The sequence below is a fragment of the Rana temporaria genome, chromosome 1, assembly GCF_905171775.1.
Source record: "Rana temporaria chromosome 1, aRanTem1.1, whole genome shotgun sequence".
In the NCBI taxonomy this organism is placed as follows: domain Eukaryota; kingdom Metazoa; phylum Chordata; class Amphibia; order Anura; family Ranidae; genus Rana; species Rana temporaria.
The window spans coordinates 257,629,235-257,652,431 of NC_053489.1; the positions used below are offsets into that span (position 1 = coordinate 257,629,235).

General features: G+C 41.8%; 1 protein-coding gene across 1 annotated transcript in view; it reads right to left on the reverse strand.

Annotated features, from left to right (window-relative positions):
- Positions 1-23,197, reverse strand: part of IPO4 (importin 4) — a 171,942-nt gene that overhangs the window by 98,097 nt on the left and 50,648 nt on the right. Inside the window, exons 13-17 of the mRNA XM_040354677.1 lie at positions 20,545-20,653; positions 16,668-16,797; positions 14,405-14,518; positions 2,790-2,903; positions 2,576-2,699 (exon numbers count right to left, since the gene is read on the reverse strand). Of these exons, the coding sequence (XP_040210611.1) occupies positions 2,576-2,699; positions 2,790-2,903; positions 14,405-14,518; positions 16,668-16,797; positions 20,545-20,653 (591 nt within the window). The remainder of the gene's footprint in view (positions 1-2,575; positions 2,700-2,789; positions 2,904-14,404; positions 14,519-16,667; positions 16,798-20,544; positions 20,654-23,197) is intronic.

Consider the following 23,197-nt stretch of genomic DNA (forward strand, 5'->3'; position numbering starts at 1 on the left):
AAATTGAGTGCACCCCTCACATTTTTGTAAATATTTTACTGCATCTTTTCATGTGTGTCAGGACAGGTTCCACTCAAAACAGGCCTTGCCATGGTCGACCAAAGAAGTTGAGTGCACTTGCTCAGCGTCATATATAGAGGTTGTCTTTGGGAAATAGACGTATGAGTGCTGCCAGTATTGCTGCAGAGGTTGAAGGGGTGGGGGGTCAGCCTGTCAGTGCTCAGACTATACGTCGCACACTGCATCAAATTGGTTGGCATGGCTGCTGCCCCAGAAAGAAGGCTCTTCTAAAAAATAATTCACAAGAAAGGCCGCAAACAGTTTGCTGAAGACAAGCAAACTAAGGACATGGATTACTGGAACCACGTCCTATGGTCTGATGAGACCAAGATAAACGTATTTGGTTCAGATAGTGTCAAGCGTGTGTGGCGGCAACCAGGTGAGGAGTACAAAGACAAGTGTGTCTTGCCAACAGTCAAGCATGGTGGTGGGAGTGTCATGGTCTCGGGCTGCAGTTCATTGAGGGAACCATGAATACCAACTGTACTGTGAGATAATGAAGCAGAGCATGATCCCCTCGCTTCTGAGACTGGGCCACAGGGCAGTATTCCAACATGATAACTACCCCAAATACACCTCCAAGACAACCACTGTTTTGCTAAAGAAGCCGAGGGTAAAGGTGATGGACTGGCCAAGCAGATCCCCAGACCTAAACCCTATTGAGCATCTGTGGGGAATCCTCAAACGGAAGGTGGAGGAGCGCACAGTCTCTAACATCTACCAGCTCTGTGATGTCATCATGGAGGAGTGGAAGAGGACTCCAGTGGCAACCTGTGAAGCTCTGGTGAACTCCATACCCAAGAGGGTTAAGGCAGTGCTTGAAAATATTGGTGGCCACACAATATATTGACACTTGGCCCAATTTGGACATTTTCACTCAAGGGTCACTTTTGTTGGCAGCGGTTTAGACATTAATGGCCGTGTGTTGAGGGGACAGAAAAATTACACTTTTATACAAGCTGTACACTCTGTAGCAAAGTGTAATTTCTTCAGTGTTGTCACATAAAAAGATATAATAAAATATTTTCAAAAATGTGAGGGGTGTACTCACTTTTGTGAAATACTGTATATACCTCTATTTGACCAAGAATAATCTAGGGTCTTTTCAATGTTTTTCAGGCTTTTTTGGCCAATGGTTTATCACCTTTTTATGGTTGACAGTTTATTTTTAAGCTCTGGCCACTACCGGTACAGCCTGTGTACCCCTTAGCATTGTCCCCACAGGCAGGGTGGAGCGTGTGTTTTCCCTCCGTAGCCACATATTTCCTTTAAAGGGGCTTTTTCTTTTAGGTAAGTTTTGGGTTTTGCTATTGTGCTTTTTTTTTGTCCACCCTGGTGTGACCAATAGCTTTATCCTTTGTGGTGTTGTGTGTGTGTGTATCTATATATAGATATAGATCTATCTATCTATGTATGTGTGTGTATATATATATATATATATATATATATATATATATATATATATATATATATATATATATATATATATATATATATATATATATATATATATATATATATATATATATGTGTGTATGTGTCTTTGAAATTATGAATAGTATGATTTGCAGGTTACAGCAAAAACACCTTACTTTGACATGACATTGTGAGGACATTTATTTTTATATGTTTAATGTTATAACAATTTTAGGCATTTCAATGCATGTACTAGTTAGCTCTGGATAGCACTAACACTTGCAGATAAGTACACGGTCTTTACTCTGTACAACAGATGGGGATTATATATCAACCAGTAATTTTTTTTCAGTTTGAAGATGATTGGCATTGGGTAAAGTAGCAATTGTCCGTTGACCCATCTTCTCCAACACAAAAATAGGCTCCCACCAATCCTTAATGAAGAGACCAGTGTATGAGCACATATACTGATGTTTCAGACACTCCCATATGGGTCCAAACATGTACATAGTAAACAATAAGAACTAAGGGCACCAACATCCAAGGCTGCCCTTTACCAGTTTACTGAGTGGATGTAAGTGCCAGGCAAAACTCATCGCTGATTCATGGCAAATATCCAGTCACTACTAATAAAAGTTCTGAAAAACCAATCTGTTCATTGACATAAAAGGTAGAAATCCAGGCCAACCTGTTTTTGAAGGCGCAAGCAAGGTTAAGAACCTCTGTCAGGATTTTATCTGCCACGAGATGTCATTATTGTCTGGAGACACAACAGGAAGTGAAAGCACATCTCTAAACTTAGGAAAATTCCTACCTGCAAGGTTTCCATTTACCCTTTGCACTAGCGACAACCACCAATATTCGCATATTGCTTTACTTTCTTTGCCAGTGATAACAATCACCAACATAGTAAAAAAGGACAAATCTCATTACTACAATGAAAACCTCAAAGAGGTTCCCCGCTTTAGTTAGTAAATGTAAAGCTTTTTGTCAATGTCTCTGCTACCAATGGAAAGACTTCCCATTAATTCCCATTTGAAAAAAATATTACTTAACTTGTTTAACAGCCCTAGGGTAAAAACGGTATCTGGATACTTACGCACAACTTCTCATACTTGGATCATCAATTCTGTCACACAAATTGAGTCCTAGGAGACAGCAATCTTCAGCCAAAGGCAGGAAAGATTCCTTCCCCAGCGAGTAGACCAGGACAGCAAGGGTTTCTGGGGGAGGGGGGACACAAAGACACAATCACAAGAGAAGCAATAGATTTACTATACAAAATATTTCTGGCAGTTCTCTTTTACCCTTACCCAGACACTGAAGTTGTACAGGTCTCCCCTCTTCTCCTGTCTGCATTAAATGGACTTTGAGTACTTCCATTACAGGTGAGAAATACGGCCTAAGCAATTCTTCAGCACCACTGGCTAAGGAAGAGAAAATCAAAAAAATATGCAAAGACTGAATAAAGGGTGAATAAGTAACATTTTAAAATGGAGTAAACTAGAGAGTAAAGTGACAGGCAATTACAAACCACCACTGGTAAATAAAAACATAACAAGCAACACTCACTTGACAAAAAACTATAATCTGTTTTAAGAGATTATGTCCGTTAAAGGCTGACCCACTCAAGCCAGCCATAGATAGTTTGAATCTCTGTCGGTTACGCAGGGCGTGGCCGAGATTTTAATCATCTATGGGCAGGGCTTAATGTACAACCATCATGTTAGATTTCCAGCATGCAATTATTGTCAGCGGCTATAGCTGCTAGCAGTAATCACTGTGTGCCCACCCATCGGGAGAACACAATAGCTCCGTAGGAGGGATTTCCCCCATCAACACTGACTGACAACAATTCACTCTTGCTGTGCTTCCCCACTGCTGTACTCCTTTTTTGGAGCCCACACCTGTGTAAACTCCTTGCTAGGTTGATATCAGAGCTGCCACATTATTAATGAAATCATCCTTATGCAACAGTGTTCATCGCCTGACGATTGATTGCTTAAGCCTGAGCACTGCATCTTGTGAGGAGATAGGCTCCACCATACAAGAAAGCACTGGGTAATTTGAAAAGACCACGGAAAAGCAACATAGCAGTGAGGGAATACAATTTAAGGGGTACTAAACTGCTGAACGAATGGCCTCCCCCTGCCATAATTTTACAAAATCTGGTGTATGTGCATATGTGTGATCAGTGTCTTCCAGGTATCTGGAGAAATGCTGGCAGTTTCTGGCAGATTGCTACCGCCTGGTGGCGTTTGTGCACAGTGCCACACAGTTGCAGCTTAGTAACACTGGAATAGCTGTGATGTAGCAATCCCAGGAGGCAGCGGTGCCTGGTCTAGGAACTGCTGCCTTGCAGTACAGAACATTTCTGAAAATAATTTTTTTTTTTTTAAACAAATTGCGTAAGAGGGAAAGTAAAGGGAGAAAATAAAAAAAGGTTGCTGCAATGAGTTTAGTTCTACTTTAAGGAGAGTATAATTAAATCAGTTTTTTAACTATACTAAAAATATGTGCCTGGTCATAAGGGATCCATTTAGATTAAAAAGTACTTTGGCCATGAGCAGCACATAACACACTGGTATGCACTACTGGCCAGTCAATAGTTTAGCTGGAAATGTATTATACAGTCAAGGGGGCCATTTTACTCAGGCAAACTGTGGTGGAAACAGAGTATAATCTGGTTGTGGAGGCGGGTGAGAAGCGTTTTAAAGATTACTTGGTGAATTTCTCTCTCTTTCTTAACGCAGTGTCCAATCACTAGGCCTCTGTTCTGGCACATGGTGTGCGACTAGACAGACTTGAAGCACATACATGTCTATTTCTCTCATATGTGGGTAAAGTGGGAGAGTAGTGAAGAAAAGACGAGTACAAGTCCTGGGGGACAAATTGAATCTATGGATCCAGAAGTGATTAGTGCTGAGCATTTGTGGGTACATGCAGGGCCGGATTCCAGACAAGGTCAACAAGGCCAGGCCTCGGGGCGGCAGTGGGTGCAGGGGCGGCACTGCGGCTGAGAGGAGAGGACACTTTCACTTTCATTTCCAGAGTTCCCCCCTGTCATGTCACGGATGGTGAGAGGAGAGAAAACAGAGGGAAGAGGGCTCTCAATGTAATTTTCGGTAGCAGCACCCCCCCCCCCCCCCCGGTTCTCAATGTCATTTTGTCAAACACCCCCCCAGCATTGAAGGACCCAGCCTTGGGGCGGCAAAGGGAGTAAATCTGGGCCTGGGTACATGGTGTGCAAAAGAGATCGGTGAGCTGGAATTTTTGTGTGGGCCAGTTGGCGATTTCTCATTGTATTTTGTCCCAACAAAAGGGGAAATCTCCCCAATAGGGGCAAAGATGGCAATAAAAAAATCTGATAGGGGCTCAAACCCTGCCCTATTAAAAAAAAAAAGTAAAAAAAAACTGACTGGTTTTGGACTTTAATACTAAAAACTTCCATGGCAGAGCTGCACTACAAACTAGAAAACAATAAAAAATTAAGCGCAAAAACACCTGCATTTTGCTCGTTGTTATTCATTTCTATGTGTCTGTTTCATGTGCAAACACTGCAGCAAACAGTACTATCTATATAATGTACTTCTATACTCTCTAATGATGTAATAAGGCTTTATTACAGCAAATATTTGAAAACGTTGAAGATTTTCCTTGTGACAAATGTTGTTGTGGTCATACGTTTTACAATGCAAAAACACACATTTGAATGTATCCCAAGAATGGGAGATTTTGCTATGAGAGATGATCAGCTCATATTAAACTGGTAACCCCCCGGCGCTGCCAAACATACATGTTTTCAGGCATAGGAAGCTAGGTAGTTTTTAGGAGAATAAGGTTACCTTATATGTATTTCAGCCATGCATGCCGTTTAGTTCAGGAGGTTATGTATTGCCGACTGTCTATTCTTAAAAATCCTAGTTGCCTAAAATTCTATATTTTCTGGCTCAATAACCCAGGCACAAGTGCGCAAATCAAGAATTCTGACTTTACTAGCAGCTTGCTTATTGTGGGTTACTGACTCAAAAATAAAACATATGATTGTGATGCACTGATACAGTCATGTGAAAAATTATGTACATGTCATGGAAACTGTTGACTTTTTTTCAACATGATTGAACAGGCAAACATTAGACATTTGCCTGTTCATACAAAAGGTGATATACTTGAATAAGACACAAGGAAAAATGTCCCTTTTGAATCATTTATTTATGAAAAATATCAATAGATGTAATGGTGTACCACATGCCTCCTATGCAGGCTGAATTGCTGCAATCGCCCCCTGATTGCAGATGCATGCACTTTGATCCCAACCTGAACCCTGCAATGGCATTCTGGAGTTTTTGCAGTATTGTTTTAGCATCAAACAGGAGCTCTTGATGATTTTTCTGGGCTGGCCAGTACTGGACATATTATCAGTTGTTAAATCTATGCCAATTGTAGATTGTTTTCCTTAAAGGCGAAGTCCATCATTTGCAGAAAAAAAAATGCAACCAAACTTTTTTTTGCATATGAGCCTGCAAAGCATGTTGGATCATGGGAACAGACCCTTCCTTCAGCTCCATATCTGTACCAAAGTACTGACTTTCAGTTACAGAACTGGAGAAAGTGTTACTACAATATAGGGTTGATTTACTAAGAGGCAAATCCACTCTGAACTACAAGTGCACTTGGAAGTGCAGTCACTGTAGATCTGAGGGGAAGATCTGCTGATTTTATCATCCAATCATGTGCAAGCAAAAATGCTGTTTTTTATTTTCGTTGCATGACCCCCTCAGATCTACAGCAAATGCACTTGAAAATGCACAGTGGATTTGCCCCCCCCCCCCGTGTGCAGTAATCACTGCACATGTGTTCCACAAGTTCCTCATCTACGATAGCAGATGGTAGTTTATGAATTCACAGACCCCCATGAATTAGGCTCATGCACACTGGTTTATCGTAAACGCGGTTTATCCTGACAGGAGAATATCAGCGTTATAGGCTCGAGAATATGGGTGTGGAGACAGTTCCCCAAAACAGTCTCCAGTAAAGAAATGGAAATTGACTATCCTCTGTACCAGAAAAATTTAATTATAATTTTTATACAAAATATATGTTATTATTTACACAAGTAAAAATATCGAGTATAGACAAAAACATAATTTTCAATGTTCAATAAACAGATTTAAAATTAGGGGTGTCTTATGTAGATATGCTTAAACTTAATGTGCTCCAAAATGGAGACAAGATATAATTGGTCCCCATAGGACATCTACATGTTTTGCTGTATATTACCACTTCGTCAGGAGAATATCTAGAACGGAATCAGCACATTATATATAAGAATCAATGAATAAAGACATAAAATATACAAAAATTATACTTATTTTTACTAATTGTACAGTTTAAATGTTTGTATATTTTTGTATGTCTTTATTGCTTGATTCTTTTATATAATGTGCCATTTCCATTCTAGATATCCTCCTGACGAAGTGGTAATATAAAGGGAAACATGTAGAGGACCTATGTCCTATGGGGACCCATTATACATTGTCTCCATTCTGGAGCACATCAGCATATCTACATAAGACACCCCTAATTTTAATTGTTTTGTGTATTGAACATTGAAAATTATGTTTTTGTCTATAATTGATCTATTTACGTGTGTATATAATACAATTATAATTTTTATACAAAATATACCGTATATACTTGCGTATAAGCCGACCACCTAATTTTACCACAAAAAAATGGGAAAACGTATTGACTCAAGTTTAAGCCTAGGGTGTCCATCTGCATGTCTCACTGTGTCCATGCCTCACTGTGCCCATGCCTAGACTGACGTTTTACATGGGAGTCTATAGACGGGGTGCCCGGGTTTAAAAAGATCGGTGCTCTCCAGCCGTAGGTCTCCTAGACAACGAATTTTGCACACTTGTAGAGGAGAAATGGGGCTACATGTGTGCCAAGCTCCGGGTCCCCAAATTCACCAGAGAAATTACTGTTTAACATGGGAGTCAATGGAAGGGGTGCCCAGATTTGAAAAATTGGTGCTCCCCAGCCGTAGGTCCTCCGGAACAACAAACTTTGCACCTTTATAGAGGAAGAGTAGAGCTACATGTGTGCCAAGTTTGGGGTCCAGACCTACGGCTGGCCGGTACCAGGTCCCCAAAGTTCAGGAGCAAAAAGGTGACTTGAGTATAAGCCGAGGGGGGCATTTTCAGCACTTAGCACTTAAGTTTTTCAGCACTTAAGTGCTGAAAAACTCGGCTTATACTCGAGTATATACGGTATGTAATTTTTCTGGTACTGAGATAATCCAGTTTCCATTTCCTTACGGGAGACTGTTTTGGGGAACTGTCTCCACTCCCATTCTCTCAATTCAATAGGATGATGCCCCTCTTGCCTCCTTATCTGAATTTCTAAACTCTTTTCTTTTGAAGTCTCCCCCTTTTGTTAGCGCTAAAGTCTCGGTTTACACTGGTGCGATGTTGGAAACGCTGCGATTAAGTGCCGGTTCCCGCATTGCACCGTAATTGCACAGTGGCTCACACTGCGATCCGCTGGGAATGTTAATGTAAATTTAATGACACCCCCAGATCGGTTTGCAGATTGCAGTACAAACTGTGAAATGGTGCACAAATCAGATTGCATAGGTGTGAATAACCATGCGATTCCAGTGTGGACCAAAAAAAAGTGTTACGCACCATTTTGGTGCGACGGCGATGCGATTTCAGCCATACAGTTTGTATGCCTGAAATCACTTTGCACAGACATTGCATGTCATCTGCACAGCAATGCAGTGTGAATTGCATGCGATGTCTGGCATCACACTAGTGTGAACCAGCACTCAAACTCACATAAGCTGCATTTTTTTAAAAACAGTTCAGGTGAGTATAGCAGAGTTTAGGAGTTTATTTCATTCTGGTCACTGAAATAAACGCTAAGGTGTTAAATGTGCCTAGAGTTTATGCGCGTTTAGCCTTTTTTGTGATCAATTCCCATTCTTTCTGTTAAAAAAAAAAAAGAATTCCCACACTTGAACGCAATTTTTGGGCATTCAGACAACAGCCTCTAAACTCCTCTGCTGATAAACTTCTAAAAACACCAATGTGTGCATGGACACATAGGATAACATAAAGGAGAGTTTAAGGGCACAAAACAAAATCCTTCCAAACTCACAAAAACTCAAGTTTAAATCCAGCAGTGTGCATGAGGTGTAAATGACATAGCTGTATGGGTTCAGAGATGCACATCTGCACAAATTTTAAAGGTGACAGCAGCAGCTGGGGAGAGGAACCCTGCACTCTGTAAGGCCCCTTTCACACTGGGGACTAACATCCGAATGGAAATTGATCACCAGGCCTTCAGAAAAAAAAACTCAAGACCCACCTATTCTGAAGGATAAATAGAAGGAAAATGGATGCCAAGCGCCTTTGAGGCGATTCAGTTCGCATTTATAGCGCTATACAAGTTATTCACTCACTCACCTAGTGGTTAACCCCTTCACTGCCATTGTCATTTTCACAGTAATTGGTGCATTTTTATAGCACTTTTCGCTGTGAAAATGACAATGGTCCCAAAAATGTGTCAAAAGTGTCCAATGTGTCGGCAGTAATGTCACAGTCACGAAAAAAAAAAAAAAAAAACGCTGATCGCCGCCATTACTAGCAAGAAAAAAATTATTAATAAAAATGCCATAAAACTATCCCCTATTTTGTAAACGCTATAACTTTTACGCAAACCAATCAATAAACGCTTATTGCGATATTTTTTACCATAAATATGTAGAAGAATACATATCGGCCTAAACTGAGGAAAAAACAATTTTTTTATATATTTTTGGGGGATATTTATTATAGCAAAAAGTAAAAAATATTGAATTTTTTTTAACCACTTTAGCCCCGGGCCTATTTTTCAGAGTCGGTGTTTACGAGACAAAACCATTTTTTTTTGCTAGAAAATTACTTAAAACCCCCAAACCCCCAACCACTTTAGCCCCGGGCCTATTTTTCAGAGTCGGTGTTTACGAGACAAAACCATTTTTTTTTGCTAGAAAATTACTTAAAACCCCCAAACATTATATATTTTTTTTTCTAACACCCTAGAGAATAAAATGGAAGTCATTGCAATACTTTTTGTCACACCGTATTTGCGCAGCGGTCTTACAAGCGCACTTTTTTTGGAAAAAATTCACTTTTTTAAATGAAAAAATTAGACAACAATAAATTTGGCCCAATTTTTTTATATATTGTGAAAGATAATGTTACGCCGAGTAAAATGATACCTAACATGTCACGCTTAAAAATTTCGCCCGCTCGTGGCATGGTGTCAAACTTTTACCCTTAAAAATCTTGATAGGCGACGTTTAAAAAATTCTACAGGTTGCATTTTTTGAGTTACAGAGTAGGCCTAGGGCTAAAATTAATGCTCTCGCTCCAACGATCACGGCGATACCTCACTTGTGTGGTTTGAATACCGTTTTCATATGTCGGCGCTACTCGCGTATACGTTCGCTTCTACGTGCGAGCTCGTCGGGACGGGGCGCTTTAAAAAAAATTTTTTTTGCTTTTCGCATTTATTTTTATTTATTTTACAATTTTTAACACTGAAAAAAAAAAAAAAAAAAATAAATTATCACTTTTATTCCTATTACAAGGAATGTAAACATCCCTTGTAATAGAAAAAAACATGACAGGTCCTCTTAAATATGGGATCTGGGGTCAAAAAGACCTCAGATCTCATATTTAGGCTTAAATGCAAAAAAAAAAAAAAAAAATTTGGAAATGTAATTTTTTCAAATGACAAAAAAAAAAATGTTTCTTTAAGACGCTGGGCGGGACTGACGTTTTGACGTCACTTCCGCCCAGCGGAGCTATGGGGACGGGCGAAGGAGATTTTTCCTTCAGTCTCGTCCCCGCTCAGCTGCCGGATGGTCGCGATCTCCTCCGCCGCTACCGACGGCTCCGGTAAGCGGCGGAGGGCGCGGAACAGCGGCGGGAGGGGGGGGGGCCCTCTCCCGCCACCGATAACGGCGATCTCGCGGCGGATTCGCCGCGGAGACCGCCATTATCGTTAACACGGCCGCCCACAGAAGAGATGAATATCTCGATTGTGGCAGCAGCTGCTACCGTTACCGAGATATTCATCTCTAAAGTGATGACGTATAACGGCGGTGGGCGGTCGGCAAGTAGTTAAATTGTCGCTCTATTTTTGTTTATAGCACAAAAAATAAAAACCACAGAGGTGATCAAATACCACCAAAAGAAAGCTCTATTTGTGGGAAAAAAAGGACGCCAATTTTGTTTGGGAGCCACGTGGTACGCCCGCGCAATTGTCAGTTAAAGCGAAGCAGTGCCGAATCACAAAAAGAGGCCAGGTCCTTTACCTGCATAATGGTTCGGGTCTTAACAAAGCTTAGAAAGCTTTATTGATCATGGCACGATGACACCACACATGTCAATAGCAAAGAGAACATCAAAATCTAAGATGTCTTAGGTTTAACCACTTGACTCCGAAACCAATCTTGACATTTCTCTCATACACTTAAAAATCAAAATTTTTTAGCAAGAAAACTACTTAGAACTCGCAACCATATCATTTTAGGCAGAGGCCCTAGAGCAGGGTTTCTCCACTAGTTTTGCTCCAGGGGTTGCTAGGGTTACCTTCAGCAATTTCTGCCTCTCAGATAAGTTTCCACTGACAACATTGATCTTGAGAAAGGCTGTCCTAGAGAACAAAATAATAGCAGGTGTTGCAATTCTTTATGCCATACAGTATTTTAGCAATGGTTTTTCAAATGCACATTTTTAGGAAAAAAAACAACACTTTACTGAACTTCAGCGAACACAAACACAATACAAAACCCAACTTTTCTGCGGGGAGTGTTCTGGCTGGGGGTTATTTAGCATGCTAAACGCAGCTTTTTGTTATTCCATAGAAACCCAAACAGCAAACTCTGAAATTGAGCAAAACATTTTTTGGAAGAGGGATAGGCAGCATTTGCATGAGGAAGGGCACCCTATTCATTTTGATAATATTAATCTGGCCCAGCCAAAAAATATCCGTCTTTGTCCAGTTTTGTAAGTCTCTACTTACCGTGCTGTAGAGCACGGGATAATTGTCGAAATACAGCGTCCCAAAGCGATTTGTGAGCTCAACACCTAAGTATTTAAGGGAAGCCTTGGCCCAAGTACAGGGGAAAGCCTTGTGCAAGTTAGCTAGTGTCTCGGGTAAAGTGATGGATAAAACCTCGGACTAGTTGATCTTGAAATTTGATAACCTTCCAAAGAGTTTTAGTTTCTGCATTATGTGTGGCAACGAAACAAGGGGATCGATTGGTGAGATGAAACAGGACATCATCGGCATAGGCCGATTGCTTGTGTTCAGTTGTCCCTATTGTTATCCCCTATATATCTGGACTTGCCCGGACAGCTCAGAGAAATTGCTCCAGGATCAGAGCAAAGAGAAGGGGTGAGAGGGGCACCACTGTCTCATGCCATTTCGTATGGGGAACACAGGGGAGAAAAGGCCATTAAGCTGAACCCTCGCACTGGGAGTTGTATACAAGGCCATAATACACTGTAGCAAATAAGGGCCAAAGGCCCCTAAAACCGCCCTAAGGTATGACGAGTCAATGTGGTCAAACGCCTATTCGGTGTCTTTGGATAAAATAAAGTGGGGTATAGGGTCCTGGCAAGAGCGTGCCCACTAGATAAGCTGTGTGGCCCAGATGGCATTATCCCTAGCTTCCCGACCAGAAATAAAGCCTGTCTAGTCCAGATGCACAATAGATGACCAGAGGTACTTAAAGCAATTCGTCAGAATTTGCAAAAATCTTGATATCCACATTAAGCAGCGATATCGGACAATAACCTTGGGGTAGGGTAGGATCTTTACCCACTTTGGGAAGTATCGTAATATGAGCCAGCAGAGCTTTGAAGGGGATCAGTCTTCCATTGATGAAATGGAAGTACCTGCATTAAGGGCTTAGCAATAGCAGGAGAAGTTTGACATAGTATGCTTTGGTATAACCATCCGGGACAAGGCTTTTTCCCACTGGGCAAAGACTTTGTCATAGCCGAGATCTCAAGGGGAGAGATAGGGGACTCTAGGTCCAACTGCTCTTCCAATTTCAATGAGGGAAGACCCGCCGAAGTGAGATATGCGCTAATAGCCTTTTAGGTTGTAGAGGTCCACACAGTAGTCATGAAATAGCAAGGCAATCTTGGAAGAGTGTAATGGCGCCTCCCCATTAAGGGCCTGAAGTTTATGGACATGGGTGTTGACTCGCCTTTTCCGTGGCACACTGGCCAACATCCGGCCACATTTATGCTCATACAAATTGTGTGACTGAATAATTTATTTTTTAAACATTGTACCGTTACCCATTTATTTTTTGGATCAATTTTATTACTATCACAAGAACAATATCCCTTTGTGATGGCATGGGCCATGACAGGTACTCATTTTGGAGAGATCTGGTGTCTATTAGGCCCTCTCTCCTCTGGCCTCCAAAGCATCTGCTCGAACAGAAATCGATTTGATCCGATTATGTACAAGCTGGTAACAGCTTATCAACAAGACAACTGAAATCGGAAGTGACAAAACTCCCATTCCCTTCCACTCTTCTCATGGAATGGGATCAAAACGGTCCCATGGTTACTAGGCTCCCCAATCGAATGTAAAAGCTTGGTAAAAAGGCAATGAGGGAAGGGACCCCCCCTTCGCTGCCTGTCAAAATAAGTTGTGTAGCTGCTCTAATCACTTTTACAAAAAAGAGGATCACTGGCTAAAAAATATATGCCAAGATCAAGGCTGTAGCCCTGATCCTGGTGTAACTACTTCAACCCGAGGCGGTATACATATGGACTATGGGCAGGAAGTGGCTAAATAAGACAATTTCACTTGCATACTTCCTAAGGAGGTTCTAATCATTGGCACCTGATCCAGAACACCCAAATATAATGGATCTGAACCGGTTCTAAACACAGGGGTGTACTTCTTCCATATGACAAAACTGTGTTTTTATTAATACAGATCATGAAAATAAATATATTTTGTCAATTTTAAGTTTAATTTATTAAAATAATTTTACAAGAATTGAAATTGAAGCACATCACTGCAGTCCAGATACAACTTTTTTCCATTAGAAGTGGTACAATCCAAAAAAAATACCCAACGTGTTTCAGGGATGCAAGCGCCCCCTTCATCAGGGTTTTTCCAGGGTGAAAAACAAGCACAGTCCTGATCAGCAGCTTGTTTGGCAGCACTGTAGTGTTGGCTAGTTTTTTGGATTGTACCCCTGACTTCTAATGGAATAAAGTTGTATCTGGGCCTCTTAGCAGTAGTGTGGTGTTTCAATTTCATTTCTCGTTACATTACACTACATGCCAAGGAGACTGTCGCGATCCTCTGGGGTGTAGAAGCGGTCTGCCCAGGAACCAAATCATTTACACCAATAATAATATCTTAAGATAACACCCCCAGTAAGATAACCCTACAGGTCCAGCACCATCTTTCCACTTTCCTCATTTGTTCAAGTATATCACCTTTATCTGTAGGCACGGTTTTCCTTTTCACATATGTTGAAAAAGTCAACAATTTCAATGGGGTATATTTACTTATTCACATGACTGTACCGCTCAAACACTTACCAAACTGGCTAAATGCTACAGCTTTCATGTGCCTTTCTGTAACATCTAGGTAGTCTAAACCTAGATTTAGCCTTCCAATTCTCATTCTTGATCATTGAGGATGCTCATCACAGGTAAAAGAAAACAGGGAGACATGGGAGAGAGAGAAGGGCTAAATGGTTGGCATATGGTTATTGTACTGCAGATTGCCGCAGGTTTGGGGTTATCTGGTGAGCTCTAAAAAAAATCTAAAGCTGGTATTAATATATGATGACTATAAGTTTTCTTTAAAAGGCAATGTTCCTCACCAATAGCTCCGAGAGCACTTATTGATAACTCCTTTAACTTGGGGCTACTGGAGTTGCTCATACTCCCCAATATTCGCTCCATCAGAGTGGGAAGGTATGGTTCAATTTTACTTCCTGTAAAAGAAAACAATCTCATTATAAAAGTTGTTTGCCAGATATGCATTTAAGAACTCAAATAGTTAAAACACAAAATATTTCTTATGCCACAACCAATGTATCAAACCATAACCCTGGTTCTAAAAGGAAACAGCGGTTGCATTCAAATATGCTCTAAAGAACAATTCCAGAGCCTCATCATGCATTCAAAGTTACCTTGAATATCTGGAGTACCTAGAACTGCCTATGTCAAATTTAGGCTTTATAAAATTTGGCACTTGCATAGATCAGCATGCCCCTCATATAGACCAAGTGAGAAAAATTTGCTGCACACCACAGGTTTATTGAAAGACTGCCACCAGGACTAAAACAACGGACCAAGGGGTGATGATGTTTCACACATACATTGTGCTTGTTCGAAACCCCTTTTTATGAAGAAGCACAATGTATGTGTGAAACGTCATCACCCCTTGGTCCATTGTTTTAGAACTTAGGGTTAGGGTCAGGGTCAGAGTCAGGGTTTCCCGTTGAAGAACAAGTATAGGACTCAGGGATTGCAATAGGGACCTCCTCCAAAGGTCAGCAGGCGGGTCCCTCCAATGAGGGAATCCTGTGATGTCACCAGAACTAGTGTTCTCATTTGAATATTCCCACTGTACTTCTTTCGCTTTCAATAACGCCAAATAGGGCAAATGGGGAGGATGAATTTCCCCTAATGAGAGCACAGACTGCAATAAAACCCGACAGGTGTTCTAATCCTTCTCCACTCTACCTAAAAAAATAAAAAAGGTTTTGCCTTTAGTTACACTTTAAAGTGTGCCAGTCCTTAGGATGTGGTGGCTGCATTCGTTTTCTTTTTTTACCTTTATTTTTACCTGGTAATCCAAGAAATAAAAACACTTCCTGTCCTAGGGTGGCACTGTCAACCCAGGCTGTGCCTCTGAGTTAAACTACAAACACCCCATCCTCCCTCCTTATCTTGATTACATAGAGGGTAGGTGTTATGTTGCTGGCAGAGAAGGCTTATAACAGTTTGAGATTTCAGTTCAGTCAAAAAATATTGCGAAGACACTGGATTCCTGGCAGGATCAACAAGTATTTTTCTGTACTTGCAGGAACATTACTTAGCCTGTAGGCAGTCACTACATCCAAGGACTGGTATGCTGCAATATATTATATATTTGGTTCTTGGTTCACATACATTTTCTGATTTCCACTCTTCTTTATCTACTCCCCCCTGTATCTAGAAGCATTTATTAAATTACAATTTAAAATATCACGTCATGTAAAAAAAAAAAAAAAATACTAAAAGGTCTAAAAATTAAGGGTCAGATCCACAACGAGCGGCCGTAACTTAACTTTTCCTATTTAAATTACACCTCCGCAAAATCTCTACCTAAGTGCCCAATCCACAAAGCACTTACCTAGAAATTTTCAGCGGTGTAACTTAAATCCGGCCGGCGCAAGGAGTGCCCAATCTAATGGGGCGAGTCCCATATAAATTAGGCGCGCTCCCGTGCCGGACGTACTGCGCATGCTCCCGACGTGCTTTGCGCGAAGTTACGTTACGCCGAGTTTTGTGAATCGCGCCGGGTAAAAAAAGAATAAAAAAAAAAATTGACAGCGTCGCGGGAAAGAAGGGTCTACTTTTACATGGTGTACTAACTTTACACTTTGAAAAGTAGCCCTAATTTTGCGTTTGCAAACTAACAACTTACGGAGACTTCACGAAGGGAAACCGCTTCGTGGATCTCCGTAAGTGCTAATTTGCATACCCGACGCGGAATTTCGACGAGAAATGCCCCCAGTGGCGGCCAAGGTACTGCATCCTAAGATCCGACAGTGTAAAACTATTACACCTGCCGGATCTTAGGAATATCTATGCGTAACTGATTCTGTGAATCAGTCGCATAGATAGAAACAGGGATACGACGGCGTATCCCTTTTGAGGATCAGGCCCTAAGTGTTCTTGAACACACAGAAAATTCTATGTAGTCGATCGCTCAAAAAAGGGAAAGATACAGAATGATATCACAGAGAAGTCCATAAACTATGACAAATTCCTTGTGTGTGCTCAATACCTTGTGTACACATATATCATTTGCAATCCTAGCATACTATGCACAGCAGTATCATTATATATGCAAGTTGTAGCTTCAGCTCTTACCAAGATTCTCCACGAAGTTCTCAAGTGCAAAATAAGCCTTGGTGAGGTGAGACGTATGAGAAGGATCCACACGGGACAAATACTCCAGGAGAAGTGGGAGTACAGAATCTGCATAGCTACTGATATCCGGCTACAAAAGAGAGAGGGAAGAGGCTATAACAGGTAGTGAAAGCATCTAGAAAAATAGAAAATATATAAGAATGATTAACATAAGTCAGGGAAAGAACAATCGCTAGGTGAAGATAAGACACGGTTTGTTCATCTAACTACTGCTGTATGTAAAGCAACTTATTGCCTTCAATGACAGAAGCCTTCATGGTGCAATACAAGATAAAGAAGTGCTCTGCAGCCATCTTAGCCTAAGAGCAGCTGGATTGCGCCCGCACATTTGACGACCCATGGAAATGTCAAGGTGCTAGTCTGCACTTCCACTATGAAAGTGTGACACAGCAATAGAAAGTGGAAATAGATAATCTGAAATGAACCAAAAATATTTCTCTTACTTGTGATGGTCACATGTACAGGTGAAACTCAAAAAATGTGTATATCGTTCAAAAGTTCATTTATTTCACTAATGCAACTTAAAAAGTGAAACTAATATATGAGATAGACTCATTACATGCAAAGCAAGATAGTTCAAGCCGTGATTTGTCATAATTGTGATGATTATGGCTTACAGCTCATGGAAACCCCAAATCCACAATCTCAGAAAATTTGAATATTGTGAAAAGGTGCAATATTCTAGGCTCAAAGTGTCCCACTCTAATCAGCTAATTAAGCCATAACACCTACAAAGGGTTCATGAGCCTTTAAATTGTCTCAGTCTGGTTCAGAAGGAATCAAAATCATGGGAACGGCTGCTGACCTGACAGTTGTGCAGAAAACCATCATTGACACCCTCCATAAGGAGGGAAAGCCTCAAAAGGTAATTGCAAAAGAAGTTGGATGTTCCCAAAGTGCTGTATCAAAGCACATTAACCACTTAAGGACCTTGCCTGTTTTTCAGATTTGGTGTTTACAAGATTAAAAAAGTTTTTTTGCTAGAAAATTACTTAAAACCCCCAAACATTATATATATTTTTTTCTAACACCCTAGAGAATAAAATGGCGGTCATTGCAATACATCTCTATAGGCGACGTTTAAAAAATTCTATAGGTTGCATCTTTTGAGTTACAGAGAAGGTCTAGGGCTAGAATTATTGCTCTCGCTCCAACGATCGCGGTGATACCTCACTTGTGTGGTTTGAATACTGTTTTCATATGCGGGCGCTACTCACGTATGCATTCGCTTCTGCGCGCGAGCTCGTCGTGGCGGGGCGCTTGAAAAACATTTTTTTTTGTTTTCTTATTTATTTTTATTTATTTTATTAATTTTTACACAAAAAAAAAAAAAGGGGGTCACTTTTATTCCTATTACAAGGAATGTAAACATCCCTTGTAAAAGAAAAAAGCATGACAGGTCTAAGGGACCTCAGATCCCATATTTAGACTAAAATGCAAAAAAAAAAAAAAAAAGTGTCATTTGAAGAAATGACAACAAGAAAATGTCACTTTAAGAAGCATGGGCGGAAGTGACGTTTTGACGTCGCTTCCGCTCTGCTATGCTATGGAGACGGGTGGGGGCCATCTTGCCCTCACTCGTATCCCAGCCGAGCAGGGGACAGGACCCGATCGCCTCCGCCGCTGCCGACGGCTCCGATAAGGGCGCGGGAGAGCGGCAGGAGGGGGGCCCCTCTCCCGCCGCCAACGGTGATCTCGCAGCGAATCCCCCGCGGAGACCACCTTTATCGTTTACAGGACCGCTCACTGAAAAGATGGATATCTCGGTTGTGGCAGCAGAGGCTAACGTATATGTACATGAGCGGGTCCTTAAGTGGTTAATAGAAATTTATGTGGAAGGGAAAAGTGTGGAATAAAAAGGTGCAAAAGCAGCAGGGATGAGCACAGCCTGCAGAGGATTGTCAGGAAAAGGCCATTCAAAAGTGTTGGGGACTTTCACAAGGAGTGGACTGAGGCTGGAGTCAAATGTCGTATTCCTCTTGTCAAGCCACTCCTGAACAACAAACAACGTCAGAAGTGTCTTACCTGGGCTAAAGAAAAACAGACCTGGTCTGTTGCTCAGTGGTCCAACGTCCTGTTTTCTGATGAGAGCAAATTTTGCATTTCATTTGAAAACCAAGGACCCAGAGTATGGAGAGGCACACACTGCAAGATGCTTGAGGTTCAGTGTGAAGTTTCCACAGTCTGTGTTGATTTAGGGAGCCATTTCATCTGCTGGTGTTGGTCCATGGTGCTTTAATAAGTCCAGGGTCAACGCAGCCGTCTACCAGTCGATTTTGGAGCACTTCATGCTTCCTTACGCAGACTAGCTCTATGGGGATGCCGACTTCATTTTCCAGCGGGAATTGCCACCTGCCCACCCTGCCAAAAGCACCAAAACCTGGCTCAATGACTGGGATTACTGTGCTTGATTGGCCAGCAAACTCGCCTGACCTGAACCCCATAGAGAATCTGTGGGGCATTGCCAAGAGAAAGATGAGAGACATGAAACCGAACAATGCAGACAAGCTGAAGGCCGCTATTGAAGCATCCCGGTCTTCCATAACACCTCAGCAGTGCCACAGGCTGATAGCTTCCATGCCACGCCGCATTGAGGCAGTAATTGCTGCAAAAGGGGCCCAAACCAAGTACTGAGTACATATGCATGCTTATACTTTTCAGAGGTCCGATATTGTTCTATGTACAATCCTTGTTTTATTCATTGCATGTAATATTCTAATTTTCTGAGATTGTGGATTTGGGGTTTTCATGAGCTGACAAATTTGACAATTATGACAAATCACGGCTAGAACTATCTTGCTTTGCATGCAATGAGTCTATCTCATATATTAGTTTCACCTTTTAAGTTGCATTAGCGAAATATATTAACTTTTGCACGATATTCAAATTTTTCGAGTTTTACCTGTATAGCAGCAGAAACTAAAGCTGAACTCAATTATCTTAAATATAGAACACAGTAGTACACTTGATATTTGACATTTTAATATTTGCATTACTCCTCCCAAGAGCAAGCCCACTGTTTGCATCAGGGCCGAGGTAAGAACTTGAGAGACGTACTGAGTGCTGTGATTTTTTAGGTAGCCATGTACAGCCCCCTGCAGGCCCATCACACCAGCTATGATCTGATTGCATTACAAAGAGAAGCACAGGGACCCAGTTATCTCAAAGGCTCTAAAATAAAATATGTACTGAAAACAGAGATGTTTTATGTGATCATTTTATTAGAATGTTGATGGTGAGGAGGGTGGGGGGGAAGGAACCAGAGAAGGTAGATTATATACAGATTCAATCTCAGTTGTAGATATTTAATAAGAACATACCGTACTTCTAATCTGGCATTTGGTACATAGCAAAACCCCATCCTCTAGATTCTCATTGGGTGTCCTCGCAATAGAGGAGTCCAGTGAGAGAACCCGAATCGTCCTGAGCTCCAGAACATTGATTAGAAGTTGAACTTCCTTGAATGATTAAATACCCTTTGTGTTCAGAACTGCTAACAGCCTGAGAGACTAGAATCTATTATGAGAAATTTCCAGGACTGTGGAGAAAAGGGCTTCCCTAACTCAGGTTTTGGGTTGGAAATCAACCACACTGAGTAGAGTCTGACCTTGGAAGTCAGATGCATAGGGCAATCCAAGGACAGAATAGAGAGATGGGGCGAGAGAGAGATATGTGGCTAGAGAGAGAGAGAGAGAGATATGGGGAGAGAGACCTCCACAGAAAAAAAAGTAGGCTTCTCTCACAGCAGAGGAAAGAGGTCTATCACTTAAGGACACTATCAGAAAACTAAAGCTAGCTGGGACATAAAACACTTTACCTGTAGATGTTCAGAAAACTGTCCCAAGGCATATAGGGCTGCATTCCTGACAACATGGCTATCATCCGAGACGGCCTGGCAAACCAATTGCAGCATAGACTGGAGGTGCCTACAAAAGAAAGGCATTTTAAAAATCAAGGACATAAAAATGAACGTAAAGTGCCTTTTACCAGCATAAGAGTCTGTGTTCCCAGTCCACAGGCAAGTACATCCTACAGAAAAAACTACAGTTTTATCCATTAAATGGTATACTGTAAAGCGGGGGTCAGCAACCATAGTTCGCAGTCTGGGCTTGCTGACCTGCCATTCCAGAGCATCAGAGTGCAATGCAGAGGTACTACTTGTAAAGTTGAAGCAAGAGCTGCAGATGCCTCCTCTGTAGCGCTGACTCCTGTCCCATGTGGAGTAATACCAACTGCACTCCACCTCTTATCCCAGATAGCGGTCTCCAGAGTGGTGCCAGCATCAGGAAAGAGGAGATCTTCAGGTCAGTGTGAAGCAATACACTGGGCATAATAGCATAGGGCTACTTTCACACTGATGTGCTGCTGTTTACCCACAAGGCTGTTGCTGGGCAGTGCATCTGCGACTTTCCTGGGTTAGCTGCGCTTTGGGGGTGATAAAACCCCATCTTTTTTTTATTTTTTTAATATCAAACAGTTTTTATTGCTCAAGAAACACAAAACAAAATCTCATAATGCAAGGCATTACATTTCACATCATCAGTAAAGAATCAGTTACAACCTACAGTATGTACATATTGGAGAATACACCTTTGGCTCAGACCCTTTGGTGCCTGCTCACCACAATCACTTGTAAGCACAGAAGTCTGGTTTCTGTGTTTACAAGTGACAGCTTTGTAACCCCCTGAACTCTGCATTCTGGTATTTAATGCCCCTTTAAGACCCTTCTACTGTTTGTGAAATCTGAACGGGTCACGGTTGAGTTCCTGCACCTATTTTCTGAGAAAAAAAGCTCTGCATATTTCGTAGCACATTAATCATTAAATCGTTGTTACCCGGTATTGCATTTCAGTCCCTTGCCATTAAATCAATAACTCTAGCATCTCAACCCCCCTCCCCCCACCATTGCGCTTATACTGTTATTCTCCCAGGTGTGTCCCCAGGTACCTCTATGAACTCTAAGCAGTCTCATCTGCACCAGTTCTTTGGGGCTTATACCTGGCATATCAAGCCATGCAGCCCACAACTTATCAAATTTCCCAGGATTCCCCCTATGCTGGTATATGTATTTTTCTATGATAAGGGTATGACCCGTATGCTGAATCCATGTTTTAACATGGATTCAGATTTTCCATAAGTATTGTATTCCTAGCCTGAAACAGTACTCTGGCGAAAGCCGTCCTTGTCATCTCCTCTGGGATTGCCCCCTCCAATACACCAAGAAGGCACCCTAGTGGCTCAAGAGGGATATTTGAAATACCTGGTTAAGTAGGACCAGGACCTCCGTCCAATACCTGTGGAGTTTGGGGCATCGCCAGAGGAGATGCATCAGATCACCCGTCACTATTTTGCACTTGTCACACATCAGGTCTGGCAGTTTACCCATCCTGTGAAGTTTTACTGGGGTATAGTGCACTCTCAATAGAAAATATAATTAAGAAAATGTTTGTGACACGTTCAGCGAGTATGTATTAACAGCCTGAAGGGCCTCTTTCCACTGCTCCCCTGTGATGGGCCTAAGTCTGCCTCCCACTGCGACTCTGCCTTCATGGGGTGTCCCTCCAAGAATGAGGAAAGAAGCATAAGGTAACATTGGGATATTATACCTTTTGTGTCTGTTGTGTTTTGCAGTATGTGGAAAACAGGGGTGGGTGACTGTACCCAGTCCACTGCGTCACCCTGCGCCCGAACAGCATGTTTTAGTTGCAAGTAGTAGAAAAGCATGTTGGAAGGTAGTGCATATTTAGATTGTAACTCTGTAAAAGAGAGCAACCTTCCGTTATGGAAGACATGTCGAAGGTGAGTAATTCCTATGGGGTGCCACCGGGGACCCTGTTGAAGTTTGGCCAGGTCCTCATAAGTTTTATTCCCCCAAATTGGGCTGTAGGCTGTGTGTCCTATTACATGTTGCAGTTGCTTGACCTTGTTCCACAACTTTTGAAGGAGTGTGAAAGTGGGAATTTGTTTGTTAGGTCGTTGAAACGCCTGAGCATCTAGGCCCTCCGGTATCGACTCTGCCCCTGTGCCAATCAGCAGATGTTTAGCCGATGAACCAGCAGGAGCCATTGCTCAGATGGTACATCTGTGCAGCCAAATAGTATATCCAAGGGTTAGGGAGTGCGAGACCCCCCCCTCATTTGGATGCTGCAGCTGCTCCAATTTGATCCTGGGGGCATTAGTGTGCCATGACAATAATCTGAATAGGGAATGGACCACTCAAAATATTTTCATGTTTAGCCGATGAGCCAGCAGGAGCCATAGCTCAGATGGTGCAACTGTGCAGCCAAATAGTATATCCAAGGGTTAGGGAGTGCGAGACCCCCCCCTCATTTGGATACTGCAGCTGCTCCAATTTGATCCTGGGGGCATTAGTGTGCCATGACAATAATCTGAATAGGGAATGGACCACTCAAAATATTTTCATGTTTAGCCGATGAGCCAGCAGGAGCCATAGCTCAGATGGTGCAACT